This window comes from Symphalangus syndactylus, chromosome 23 (assembly GCF_028878055.3).
Source record: "Symphalangus syndactylus isolate Jambi chromosome 23, NHGRI_mSymSyn1-v2.1_pri, whole genome shotgun sequence".
NCBI lineage: Eukaryota > Metazoa > Chordata > Mammalia > Primates > Hylobatidae > Symphalangus > Symphalangus syndactylus.
Window position 1 is genome coordinate 35569186 of NC_072445.2, and position 14693 is coordinate 35583878.

The 14693-nt window shown below is 39.3% G+C and overlaps 1 protein-coding gene across 3 annotated transcripts in view; it reads right to left on the reverse strand.

The window, feature by feature from the left end:
* MAPK14 (mitogen-activated protein kinase 14) overlaps positions 1-14693 on the reverse strand; it is an 83561-nt gene that overhangs the window by 25608 nt on the left and 43260 nt on the right. For all 3 annotated transcript variants that reach the window (XM_055264339.2, XM_055264340.2, XM_063632189.1), the window contains 5 exons: positions 12637-12748; positions 11901-11930; positions 11525-11572; positions 9650-9764; positions 9004-9075 (listed from right to left, as the gene is read on the reverse strand). In XM_055264339.2, the coding sequence (XP_055120314.1) occupies positions 9004-9075; positions 9650-9764; positions 11525-11572; positions 11901-11930; positions 12637-12748 (377 nt within the window). The remainder of the gene's footprint in view (positions 1-9003; positions 9076-9649; positions 9765-11524; positions 11573-11900; positions 11931-12636; positions 12749-14693) is intronic.

The following is a 14693-nucleotide window of genomic DNA, read 5'->3' on the forward strand; positions in this document are numbered from 1 at the left end:
TTACCACTATGTAATGCCCTTGTCTTTTTTGATATTTGCTGGTTCAAAGTCTGTTTTGTCAGAAAATAGGATTGCAACCCCTGCTTTTTTCTGCTTTCCATTTGCTTGGTAAATTTTCCTCCATCCCTTTATTTTGAGCCTTTGTATGTCTTTGCATGTTAGATGGGTCTCTTGAATACAACAGCATACTGATGGATAGTGATTCTTTATCCAGCTTGCCTTCTGTGTTTTTTAATTGGGGCATTTAACCCATTTACATTTAAGGTTAATATTTTTTATGTGTGAATTTGATCCTATCATCAAGATGCTACCTGGTTATTTTGCAGACTTGTTGAGATAATTGCTTCATAGTGTCACTGGTAAAAGAAAACAGTGTGTTTTTGTAGTGGCCAGTAAGATTTTCCTTTCCATATTTAGTGCTTCCTTCAGGAGCTCTTGCAAGGCAGGCCTGGTGGTGACGAATTCCCTCAGCATTTGCTTGTCTACAAAGGATTTTATTCTCCTTCGACTATGAAGCTTAGTTTGGCCAGATATGAAATTGTGGGTTGGAAATTCTTTCCTTTAAGAATGTTGAATATTGGCCCCCAATCTCTTCTGGCTTGTAGGGTTTTTGCTGAGGTCCACTGTTAGCCTGATGGGCTTCCCTTTGTAGGTGACCTAGCCTTTCTCTCTGGCTGCCCGTAGTATTTTTTCCCTCATTTCAACCTTGGAGAATCTGATGATTATGTATCTTGGGGTTGATCTTCTCATGGGGTATCTTACTGGGGTTCTCTAGGGATTTCCTGATTTGAATGTTGGCCTGTCTTGCTAGGTTGGGGAAGTTCTCCTGGGTGATATCCTGAAGTGTGTTTTCCAACTTGTTTCCATTCTCCCCAATTCTTTCAGGTACCCCTATCATTCGCAGGTTCAGTCTTTTTACATAATCCCACAGTTCTCAAAAGTTTTGTTCATTTCCTTTCATTTTTCTCTAATCTTGACAGCAAGATAGTCTTCAAGCTCTGAAATTCTCTCCTCCACTTGGTCTATTTGGCTATTGATACTTGTGGTTGCATTATGAAGTTCTCATGTTGTGTTTTTCAGCTCCATCATTTATGTTCCTTTCTAAACTGGTTATTCTGGTTAACAGCTCCTGTAATGTTTTACCATGGTTCTTAGCTTCTTTGCATTGGGTTAGAACGTGCTCCTTTAGCTCAGTGAAGTTCATTATTATCTACCTTCAGAAGCCTACTTCTGTCAATTCACCCATCTCAGCCTCAGCCCACATCTGTACCCTTGCCGGAGAGGTGTTGTGATCATTTGGAGGAAAAGAAGCACTCTGGCTTTTTGAGTTTTCAGCATTTTTTCATTGATTCTTTCTCATCTTCATGAGATGAAGCTTTGATCTTTGAGGCTGCTAACCTTTGGGGGGGTTTTGGTGGGGACCTTTTTGTTGATGTTGTTGTTGTTGCTTTCCATTTGTTTTGCTTTTAACAGTCAGGCCCCTCTTCCATAGGGCTGCTGCAGTTTGCTGGGGGTCCACTCCAGACTCTATTTGCCTGGGTCCCTCCTGTACCTGGAGGTGTCACCAATGGAGACTGCAGAACAGTAAAGATGGTTGCCTGTTCCTTCCTCTGGGAGCTCCGTCCCAGAGGGGCACCAACCTGATACCAGTGGGACCGCTCTTGTATAAGGTGTCTGGTGACCCCTGTTGGAGGGGTCTCATCCAGTCAAGAGGCACAGGCCCACCTAACAAAGCACTCTGGCTGCCCCTTGGTGGAGGGGGTGTGCTGTGCTGGGGGGACTCTCACTCATCCAGACTGCCTAGATTCCTCAGAGCCAGCAAGGTGAAAGACTAAGTCTGCTGATCTGTGGAGATTGTGGCCACCCCTCCCACCAGGGGCTCCATCCCAGGGAGAATGGAATTCTGTCTGTAAACCCCTGGCTGGAGTTGCTGAAATTCCTGCAGAGAGGCCCCACCCCGTGTAGGGGGATGAGTCAGAGTTCAGCCTAAAGAGTCAGTCTGGCCATGATGTGCCACCACCACTGTAGGGTCTACACTGTAGGGAATTCCTTCTAGGTCCCAACTGCCCAGTCTCTCCAGCACCAGCAGGGGAAAACAGCAGACTGGAGCTGCAGTGATGACAGCAACCCCTCCCCCAAGGAACTCAGTAGTCTTATGTAGTCTCCAGCCAAGAGGCCACCAGGAATCTACACAGCTCTGTGCTTGGGACCCAAGGCCCTGGTGGCGTGTGCTCATGAGGGGGATCTCCTGAATCACAGGTTGCACAGATCCTTGGAAAAAGCATGATTTCCTGGGCAGGGTAGCACAATCACTCACCACCTCCCTTGGTTTGGGGTGGGAGCTCCCCTTGCCTTTTGCAGCTCCCAGGTGGGCTGTCGCTCCACCCTGCTTTTCCTCACTCTCCATGGGTCATGCCAGCCACCTAGTCAGTCCTACTGAGAGAAGTTGAATACCTCAGTTGCCAGTGCAGGATTCACTCACCGTTTTCGTTCTTCTTGTTGGAAGCCTCTGACTGCAGCTATTTCTAGTCGTCCATCTTGTCCCCTCCCCAGTATTTCTTATATCTTTAAAGGAAATCCAGGAATTACTAACAACCAGTACCAAAATAATCTTTCAAGAAGCAGACTAATTACAAAACCCAAGCAAAAGGTAGAACAGGAAGATAACTTGAAGAGATCTAAAAATGCATAAACCAATACCACTAACCATGTGTAATTGAGTTTAAATGTAATCTAAATAAAATTTTAATGACATTTAAAATTCAGGTAAAAATACACAGAAAACTTTGAACAGAAAGTGATAGGGTCTGGATGTTTTGTCCCCTCCAAATATGTTGAAATGTGATCCCCAGTGTTGGAGGTGGGGCCTGATTGAAGGTGTTAGGGTCTTGGATCCCTCATGAATGGCTTAGTTCCCTCCCCACATTAATGAATGAGTTCTCGCTCTATTAGTTGATGCAAATGATGGTTGTTTAAAAGAGTCTGGCATCTCTCTTGCTCGCTCCTTTGACATGTGACATGCCTGTTCCCCCTACCACCATAAGTGAAAGCTTCCTGAGGTCCTGACCAGAAGCAGATGCTGGCACAATGTTTCTTTTACAGCTGTGCAACTGTGAGCCAAGTAAACCTCTTTTCTTAATAAATTACCTAGTTTCAGGTATTCCTTTATAGCAATGTGAAATGGACTACCAAAGAAGAGAACTTCCCCAATGTGATTAAGGGGCATTTATGAAAAATCAACAGCTAACATCATAATCAATGGGAAGAGACTGAAAGCTTTCCCCCTAAGACAGGAACAAGACAAGGATGCCTACTTTCACTGCTGCTATTCAGCATTGTAGGGGAAGTTCTAGACAGAGCCATTACATTAGATAAGAGAAAGAATTAAAAGCATCAAAATTGGAAAGGAAGAAATAAAACTATCTCTGTTTGCAGATGACATGACCCTATATATAGAAAATCACAAAGAATCTAGAAGAAAGCTGCTAGAGCTAATAAATAAATTGAGCAAATTTGCAGGGTGTAAGATCAACAATCAAAAATTAATTTGGTTTCTATTTATCAACAATGAACACACCAAAGAATTTCCATTTATAATTGCAGCAAAAATAATAAAATACATAGGAAAAAATTTAACCAAGGTAAAAGACTTTACAACTGAAAACTATAAAACACTGCTGAAAAAAAATAAAGACTTAAATAAATGGAAAGAGATCCTGTGTTCATGAACAGGATGACTTAATAGTGGTTAAGATGTCAATATCACTTAAAGGGATCTAAAAATCTGACACAATCCCTACCAAAATTCTAAAGCCTTTTTTTGCAGAAATAGAAATGCCAATTGTTAAATTCATATGAAATTACAAGGGACCCAGAATAGTCAAAGCAATCTTGAAAAAGAAGAACAAAGCTGGAAGACTCACACTTCCTGATTTCAAAGCTTACTATAAAGCTACAGTGATCAAAACAGTGTGGTACTGTCATAAGCATAGATATATAAACCAATAGAATAGAACTGAGAGTCCAGAATTAAACCCACACGTGTATTGCTAATTATATAAACCAAATTTCTAAGAAACAGGTAAAAGGTGAATGAAACAAAAAACAAAGGAGAAATCCTAGGGTACCATCTTGATTTGACGGGGGAAGTAATAGTCTCTCTATGGTGCTAGAGTAACTGGACTTCTAGACGCAAAAGAATGAAGTTGGGCCCCTACCTCACATTATCTATAAAAATTAATTCAAAATGTTTCAAAGATCTAAGTATAAGAGCTAAACCCTATTATATTCCTAGTAGTTACAAAACTCTTAGTAGAAAACATATGGGTAAGTTCTTCATGACCTTGAATTTGGCAATACAGTCTAAAATATGACATCAAAGAAGCATGAGCAATGACAGAAAAAAAATAAATTGGAACTTTGTCAAAATTTAAAATGTTTTATGTATCAAAGGACATCATCAAGAAAGTGAAAAGACAATCCACAAAATAGGTGAAAATACTTGCAAATCATGTATCTGATAAGGGTCCAAGATATATAAAGAACTACCACTCAACAACAAAAAGACAAACAACCCAATTAAGAATAGATAAGACTTGAATAGACATTTCTCCAAAGAAGACATACAAATGGCCAATAAGCAGATGAAAAGATGCTCAAAATTATTACTCATGAGAGAAATGCAAATCAAAACCACAGTGAGATACCACTTTGTAACTACTAGGGTGGCTATTAAAAAAAAAAAAAGAACAAGTGTGGAGATACAGGAATCCTCATACATTGCTGGTGGGCATGTAAAATGGTGCAGCCACTGTGGAAAAGAGTTTGGTGGCTCTTCAGAAAGTTAAACGTAGAGTTACCATATGATGCAACAATTCCACTCCTAGGTGCATAACCAAAAGAATCAAAAGCAGGGACTCAAACAGATGCTTGTATGACAATGTTCACTGCAGCATTATTCACAATAGCTAAAGGTAAAAACAACCCAACTGTCTACCAACAGATGAACAGGTCAACAAAATGTGGGATATATTAAATACTTACAATGGAATAGTATTCTGATACATGCTACATCATGGAAGAACCATGAAAACATTATACTAAGTGAAATAATCCGGACACAAAAGGACAAATACAGTATAATATGATTCTACTTCTATGAAATATCTAGAATAAGCAAATTCACAGAGACAGAAAGAACAGAGGTTACCAGAGGGGAGAATGGGAAGTTACTGTTTCATGGGCTGAGTGTTTCCATCTGCGGTGATGAAAAAATTCTGGAAATAGGTAGTAGTGATTGTACATCATGAATGTAATTAATGCCACTGAATTGTACACTTAAAATGGTTAAAATGGGGCCGGGTGCAGTGGCTTATGCCTGTAATCTAGCAATTTGGGAGGCTAAGGTGGGTGGATCAGTTGAGGCCAGGAGTTTGAGACCAGCCTGGCCAACATGGTAAAACCCCGTCTCTACTAAAAACACAAAAATTAGTCAGGCATGGTGGTACACACCTACAATCCCAGCTACTTGGGAGGCTGAGGCAGGAGAATCGCTTGAGCCCGGGAGGTGGAGGTTGTAGTGAGCCAAGATCATGCCACTGCACTCCAGCCTGGGCAACAGAGCAAGACTGTCTCAGAAAAAAAGGTTAAAATGGTAAATTTTATGTTATACACATTTAACCACAAAAATATTTTCAATTCAATTTCCAAGTTAAACTAGCTACATTTCTTTTTTTTCTTCTCTACAACGTTACTGCTCATCACTAGCTGCATTTCAGTTGCTTAATAATTAGCCACAGGCAGCTGGTGCCTACAACCACCACATTGGATAGCACAGATATAAAACATTTGTAATACCACAAAAGTTCTAGTACATAGTTCTTACTTACAAGCCAAAACCACCAATTCCAAATGCAAAATGATCAATAAATAAGGAAAACAGGGAGAAAACTGGACACTCAAACAATGAGTACCTTCTAGAGCAAGCTTTTCCAACCAAGGGCCTGCGGGCTGCATGTGGCCCAGGGCTTTGGATGCAGCCCATCACAAATTTGTAAACTTTCTGAAAACATTACGAGATATTTTTTTTTGCAATTTTTTTTAAGCTCATCAGCTATCATTAGTGTATTTTATGTGTGGCCCAGGACATTTCTTCTTCCAATGTGGCCCAGGGAAGCCAGAAGATTGGACACCCCTGTTCTAGAGGTTGAATTTAAAAATCATAAATAAGTGGCAGTTGCATGTCTTTCAGGCTGAAGGAAGAGGGTATGAGGCCAATGCATTCTCCAAAGGTTTTGAAAAGAAGAGTTCTACAAATTAGAAGAACAGCGAAGAACAGAATATTGGAAAAGAAATTGTGGGCTACGTGACAGGTAGCTTTGGATTATATTCTCTGGGTCTTGGTTTCCTCATCTATTAAAAACAGGGGATTCAACTAGATGTTTTCTAATTAACTTTCTGATCTCATTGGTACTTTTCAAAAAAAAATGAATGGAGATTACTAACATCTTCAAGATCAGCCAAGATTAAACTAAAATTCAACTGGGTTAAACTCTAGTTGTACTCAACACTAGCTGCAAACTAGAAGACTGCGCTTTGACCCATGACAACAAAATGGAGTCTTTAGGGTGGTCCCCAGGCATCTAGAGTTTTAAAAAGCTCTGCAAAGTGATTCTGACACACTATGAGGGTTAAGAACCACTATGCTGGAACACAAGTGACCGTATAGTTCAGGCAGGAAAAGATAATGGGAAACATTTTCCTCTTTTCTTCTTGTCAGGCAATCAAAGCTGTATCTACACAGATGGCAACTTACAAGAGAAAGGTTAAGTATATTACAAATAAAAATCCTTTGAATTCAACTTTTACAATCCAGGAGAGAACATCTGTCTGAAAAAGAGCCAAGTAGAATAAAATAAATAACTAAAACCAAAATTTTGAAATGAATTCTCATGTATTAAAAAATGAATCCCTTATTAAAAAGTTTAAACACTAGATTGTTTATCTAAACCTCACAGAAGAAAAAGACCTAAGCACAAAGGGAAGATTTCCTACAGGCAGAAAGTTAGCATTTAAAAGGGTCAGGGAATAGACAGGTATCTGTGAGATGGGACCACAAAGGTACAAGACCCACACTGCTTTGATAACTTTCTAACACTAGTCTGCCAAGGAGATCCATCCTTTCCTACCTATCACAGAATTAAAAACAAAACATTAATGATTCATAGGTAGACAATTAAGTGAGAGGGCGAAGGGGTAATCTGTTTTGCAAGGCCATTACTGAAGATGATGGCTAACATTTACTGGCAGGCTCGTCTCAGTACTTTCTAGTTATTATCTGGCTGAATTATTATGACAACCTTGTGAGTACGTATGATTATTATCATTTTATGGTTAAGGAAACTGAGAGACATAGAGGTTAGAAAACTTACTCAAAGTTACATAGCTGGAAATAAAAGAGCTAAGATCTAAACCCAGGAAATCTGGCTCCAGAGCATGTGCTTAACCTGTATGTTATACTGTCTTTCCTTCTCTGCCACCTTGTGTGTCTACACTGGCATGGAGGTCTGTGACTGACTGAATGGTAGCTGGAGATACAGACACAAGAAGAGGAAGGGGAGCGGGGAACAGAGAATAGCATCAGGACAGCAGCTACTCCAGAGGACAAACCAAGGGTGGGACTCTGAGATATGCACCTGAGGAAAGGGGGATGTATGAATTTTCCCTAATTCTCTTACCTTGGACTGTTTTATACATATATATATATATCAAATTTCTGAGAAACAGATATAAGGTGAATGAAACAAAGGACAAAGGAGAAATACCAGGTATTAAACTAATTTAAAATCCAGAGGTAGGGAGTAATAAGGTAAGATAAATACAGGGAGACTGGACTCTGTTATCAATCCTGATATTCAGAGAGAAAGAAACAGCTTTACCTGAGAAATAGAGGTTTTTTCAGTTCATAATGAAAGTACATTCTCTCTAGCAGAAGATAGTTAGAACACGTGGGTAGATATCACGAACATCATAGCCATTACAGAAGTATATCCCAAACCGTAAGCAAGTGAACTGACGTTCTGGTTTATAAACTCAATTGAGTTTATTTAGGTAAGGGACTAAAACGGCTTTTAGATCTCTAGGCATAATAGATCAGAGGTAGCATGTCTAATATTGCCCAACCAAAACCACCTGAAGGCTAGTTAACTCAGTTCTATGAAAAAAAAAAAAGATCCCCAAAACTAATTCTAGACATATATTTTAACATTCTTTCTCACCTAAACATCTTCCATAAGTAGAACTGATGAGAGTTCCAACAAACCACATTTTTCATGACATTATTACTAAACCATGAAACAAGCATACCACAGATAGGAAAAGAGCTAAAATAAAGGGGCTATAATAAACCATAAACTAGACAGTAAGTCTTGGAGTAAATTAGGGTTTGGCTGCAATCTGGGAAAAAGTTGTGCTGGAAAAACAAAAGTACATTACATGGTAACCTTTTCACTTCTTGTTTTTACTATTTGTTGTCAAACAACAAACATAACAAGTAAGCAGTATATCATTGCAGGTATCAAACACAGCCCTTTTAATATATAAACATAACAGCAAGATGCCCTTCATTTATAAACGGGTATCTTGTGTTCATTAAGTGTTTATACAAGTAGACTAAAACTGTCACTGGGATCTGGAGTTTCTCATGAGTATGCTCAGGTCTCAGAGAACTGCTGTGGGATGATTAATAAGGGATTGTTGCAAAAAGAAGACAGATTTGATGGGTTTTTCAACTTATGAGGAATTTTTCCAACTCACAGAAGTAAACTGAAGCCTCTTTCTTGGCAAGGCAAGCTACTCAGTAAGAAGAAAGACCTCATAATGCATTATCTAGACTATAAAAGCAAAATACTGAGAGCCTTCCCTAGAGATAAGTAAAAGGAGTATACATCCATGGACACTGGAATACAGATAAGAAACAAGAATCCAAAACTTTTTAAAGGATACGGTCTGTACCAGGAAACAATGTTCTTCCAGTCAACAGCTCGGCCATTATGCATCCCACTGACCAAATATCAACTGGCAAAATTAAAAAGAAGTAAAAGTATATGCGATGTCACTGTTACTATTCTTGGCAACAAATGAAACCATAATGAGGGGTGAAATATTCAAATTACTATTTAAGACATCTGAGACTCAACAATCATACTCATTTTTACAGAAATAAATAGCTTACTAAGATCTTCACCTGACTAAAGGGCTATTCAAAGGTGGGGTAAGTCAAAACACACTTAAGAGAAATAAGCTGTTTAAAAAGGGGCAAGTTTCTTATTAGTACAATGGTAGATTCTTCCAAGTAACATTGAGGGGTTAAAATTATGGACTAATTGTCTTTAGGTATAAGTACTCAGAGAATATATTCAAAATCTAAATAAATAAAAACCCAATTGCTAAATCGCAAGGTTTAAAAGCTGTGTATAAAACCCCACTTCCCCATCTGAGGAAGTGAAATATTTTTACTTGCAGGCTTTAAAAGGATCACTGAGGGAAGAAAAGGTATTTCTTCCCACTCCCACCATCTCTACTTCTGAGAATCCCAAATGCATCCAACATGGAATTAAATAAGGCCCTAAATAACCAAGGCAAGTAATACCTGTCTGGTTGTAATGCATCCAGTTCAGCATGATCTCAGGAGCCCTGTACCACCTAGTGGCCACATAGCCTGTCATTTCATCATCTGTGTGCCGAGCCAGTCCAAAATCCAGAATCTAAAGGGCAGAAGAGGAACAGACAAACTGCTAAGACTTAGAAACAGGCAGGGAAAAAAAAAAAGCAACAACCACAAACAAACCTCTGTTGCCTTATTAAAAAGGAGAACAAAATAGCACTTTCATAAAGAGATTTCCTGGTCCATGCTTAGAATGTATGGTAAATATACAGCAAGAACTTAAACTGAAATTACAAAAAGCAAAACAAAAATGTCACTCCTAGGTATTTAATCAAGTGCAATGAGAACTTACGTCCATACAAAGGTTTGCACATAAATATTCACAGTTGCTTTACACAGCCTCAAACTCAAGCAAATGTCCATCAGCAGGTGGATAGATTTAAAAATTCTGATATGTTCATAAAACAAAATACTATTACCAATAAAAAGGAAGAAACCACTGACACACACAATACCGAATCATTACACCAAGCAAAGGCCAGACACACAAAAATACACACTATATGATTCCATTTACATGAAACTCCAGAAAAGATAAACCTAATCTATAGTGTTAGAAGCAGATCCATAGTTGCCTGGAGCCAGAATTAGGGGTGGAGGGGTAGGGATTGACTAGGAAGGGACAAAATAAACTATTTTTTTTTTTTTTTTGAGACGAAGTCTTGCTCTGTCGCCCAGGCTGGGGTGCAGTGGCGCAATCTCGGCTCACTGCAAGCTCTGCCTCCCAGGTTCACGCCATTCTCCTGCCTCAGCCTCTCAAGTAGCTGGGACTCCAGGTGCCCGCCACCAAGCCCAGCTAAATTTTTGTATTTTTAGTGGAGATGAGGTTTCACCGTGTTGGCCAAGATGGTCTCTACCTCCTGACCTCATGATCCACCCGCCTCGGCCTCCCAAAGTGCTGGGATTATAGGCATGAGCCACCGCGCCTGGCCATAAACTTTTTAAAGTAACCCAAATGTTCTTGGCTGGGAGCAATGGCTCACACCTGTAATCCCAGCACTTTGAGAGGTCGAGGCAGGTGGATCACAAGGTCAGGAGATCAACACCATCCTAGCCAACATGGTGAAATCCCATCTCAACTGAAAATATAAAAACTAGCCGGGTGTGATGGCATGCACCTGTAGTCCCAGCTACTCAGGAGGCTGAGGCAGGAGAATCGCTTGAACCCAGGAGGCAGAGGTTGCAGTGAGCCAAGATCGCACCACTGCACTCTAGACTGGGCAACAGAGCGAGACTGCATCCCAAAAAAAAGAAAAAAAAAAAAAAGAAAGAAATGTTCTTTATCATAAATGTGAGTTAAGTGGATATATAATTTTGCCAAATGAAATGGTGCATTCTAATGTATAGAAATGTTTTTAAGTTAAAAAAATGAAATGAAACAAAACAAGTTCTAGAGCTGCTTGCTCTTTAGAAACAATTAGAAACAATTAATTCACTTATTTTTTATTTGAATTATTTTGAGTGAGTGGGTTTCTGCCATTTCTCCTCTTAGAAATGTATTTAATCTAGTTATCACCTCTTCAGGACTGCTTACTTGATATTTGACTATTATCCTCCTTTATTATGACTAATATATTAAATTTAAAATTTAACTTTATGTTAAAATAAGAACAAGTGATGCCACTTTCAATGTCACTTAGCTTACTCAGAAATGGTTTAAATTTCAAAGTCTGATAATAAAAATAACACGAATTTCAGATAGTCATGGCTTATAAATCTACTCCCTATGAAAGTTGCCTGCTTAGTCAAACATATAATCTCAAAGTAAAGCAAACAATGAATACTGTCTCTTCATTTTACCTTCAGCTCACAGTCTTCATTCACAGCTAGATTACTAGGTTTTAGGTCCTAGGAAGCAAATACAGGGAAGACAGGATCAATTTTATAATGCATGATCAATTCTCCCCCTACAGGTAATAATGAGGATCCAGACATAAAAGACTTCATCCAGCTATCAAAAGACAATCTCCATCCTACAGTCAGTATCCAGTCCAAGTTAGCCTTACATAGAAAAAAACTACACATCTTCTTTCTTTAATCAGCCTAAACCTACAGTAAAGTTGCAATCAATCAACATTTCAATGGCTAAAGTTTAGATTAGGATCTTGGCTAAATGCCATTCTTCCACTCTCACCCCACTTCCCCAAAATAATGTAATCAAAGTCACAATACATACCCTGTGAATTATGTCAGCTGAATGTATATACTGCAAAAGAGAAAAAAGTCAAAGTTACCTCCAACCTTCTATTGTCATATTATATAACATATTTGCTGCACATTTTCATGAATCAGTAAGAACTGCTAGTGTTAATAGTAAGATTAGAAATCAGCATAAGTAACGATCAGTATTGTGTACATTTACCATTACTATAATTTCCACAGCCATTGACTCCACTCAGTTGAGCTTTTAATCTATTTTCTGGTTGGCACTCTAGAGCTCAATAAGGACTCAAAGCGGCTAACTATCAAAGATGGGTTTAATCTTAAAACACTGTTTATCTGCCCCTCCAACAAATAAATTAGTCTTTCTTGACGATTTTTTGAAAATCTCAACATTACGCTGACCAGATATTAGATTACATCAAGAAATTATTGTTTAGATGTAAGAATGAAGAGTCCTTATCTTTCAGATATGCATACTGAAGTATCTATGGATGGTATTATATAATGTCTAGACTTGCTTTAAAATAATCCAGGGCTTGGGAAATACAAAAGAAACATGATTGGCCATATGTCGGTAACTGTTGTCACTGAGTGAACATGGCAGTTTGTTGTACTATATGACCCTTACTTGTGATTTTATGTGTTTGAATTTTCCATTAGAAAAGTTGTTTACTTGTTTGTTTAAGCCCTAAAAGGAGGGGAGAAAGGGAGAATTCATTTTAAAAAATTATTACTTATATTATCTGTACCTTTAGACCTCGGAGAATTTGGTAGATAAGGAACTGAACATGGTCATCTGTAAGCTTCTGACATTTCACAATGTTGTTCAGATCTGCCCCCATGAGATGGGTCACCAGATACCTAGAAATTAGTGAAAAGTTACAAAACAATCTAGAACCCCTAAGAAAGTTCTTATCTTCACAAGACTTGTATAAGTTTTTTGGTTTTTTTGGTTTTTGTTTTTGTTTCTGAGATGCAGTCTCACTCTATTGCCAGGCTGGAGTACAGTGGCGCAATCTCAGCTCACTGCAACCTCCGCCTCCCGTTCACGCCATTCTCCTGCCTCAGCCTCCCAAGTAGCTGGGACTCCAGGTGCTCACCACCACACCCGGCTAATTTTTGTACTTTTAGTGGAGACGAGGTTTCACCATGTTGGCCAAGATGGTCTTGATCTCCTGACCTCATGATCCACCCACCTTGGCCTCCCAAAGTGCTGGGATTACAGGTGTGAGCCACCACGCCCGGCCTGACTTTTCTAAGTTTTTAAGGGAAGGCTACCCTTCCCTTAAAATGGTAGCTGTAACACGATGACAGTTAAAAGTTAACAACTACTCATTTTGCGGGGGGGTGGGGGGGGTGGGGGGGTGGGGAAGGGCACCTCATTAGCTCATTTTCAACATCGCTATCCTTTTTTTTTTTTAGAGACAGGGTCATGCTCTGTCATGCAGTGGAGCAATCATAGTAATTCACCGCAACCTCAAACTCCTGGGCTCAAGTGATCCTCCTACCTCAGCCTCCCGAGTAGTTAGGACTAAAGGTGTGCACTACCACACACAGCTAATTTTTAAAAATTTTTCTGTAGAGCTGGGGTCTCACTATGTTGCTCAGGCTGGGCTCTAACCCTTGGTCTCAGGTGATCCTCCCAATTCAGCCTCCCAACATTACTATTCTAACTTTAACTACCTGCCATCTATTCTAAACACTTACATACTCATTCCTACTTGACATATCTTTTTCCAGGTTATCTCAAGAAAAAAGAAACCAGGCCAAGCTTTGTGGCTCACACCTATAATCTTAGCACTTTGGAGGCTGAGGCAGGAGTGTGAGATCAGCGTAGGCAACATAGGGAAACCCCATCTCTACAAAAAATAAGAGAGAAAAGAAAACAAAAAAAACAAAGGTAGGGATTAGAAAGATACACGTGCCAAGTATCAGTTTCCTTAAAAATGTTATTCTTGCATGACAAATATATAGTATAACTTACTGCATGGCTATAATTAAGTATCTTGTAGTTTTAAATCCACTGCTACATTTTCATTTCATTATAAGTCTTCCACATTATAGGTTCTAAAATAGGAGTTTTTTTTATTTTCAAACTATAATTCTTTTTCAGGAATGACTAGTGAAAGGATTTTGTTCATTGACAATATTCCTGCATTTACCTTAAAGGAAGGAGGAACACGTTTTTTCTGGAGGCAAGATGAGGCATTCCAGAATTTCTCCTCACAGGTGTGGTGCTGGTTATTAATCCCATCTTTATGTGGTAAGATTAGGGAATGATTACATTCAAGTCCAACAGGTTCACCACACATATTCTAGACACAATGACTTAACCCATTCATTACTTACTGTATTACACAGCTATGGAAACATAAAAAGTAGATCGGGTCTAAAAAGGCTGTTTATTTTTTTTCTTGAGACAGAGTCTTGTTCTGTCACCCAGGCTGGAGTGCAGTGGCACAAGCTCGGCTCACTGCAACCTCCACCTCCCGGGATTAAGCAATTCTCGTGCCTCAGGCTCCCTAGTAGCTGGGATTACAGGTACGTGCCACCACGCCCGGTTAATTTTTGTATTTTTAGTAGAGGCGGGGTTTCACCATGTTGGCCAGGCTGGTCTCGAACTCCTGATCTCAAGTGATCCACCCACCACGGCCTCCCAAAGTGCTGGGATTAGAGGCGTGAGCTACCATGCCCGGCTAAGAGGCTGAATTTTTAAAAATAAGTGTAAGTTTTATTTATTGTCTAAGAATCATTCCTATTCCTGAGGTTGGGTAATAATATATATCAGCTGAGCTATAAAGAATGC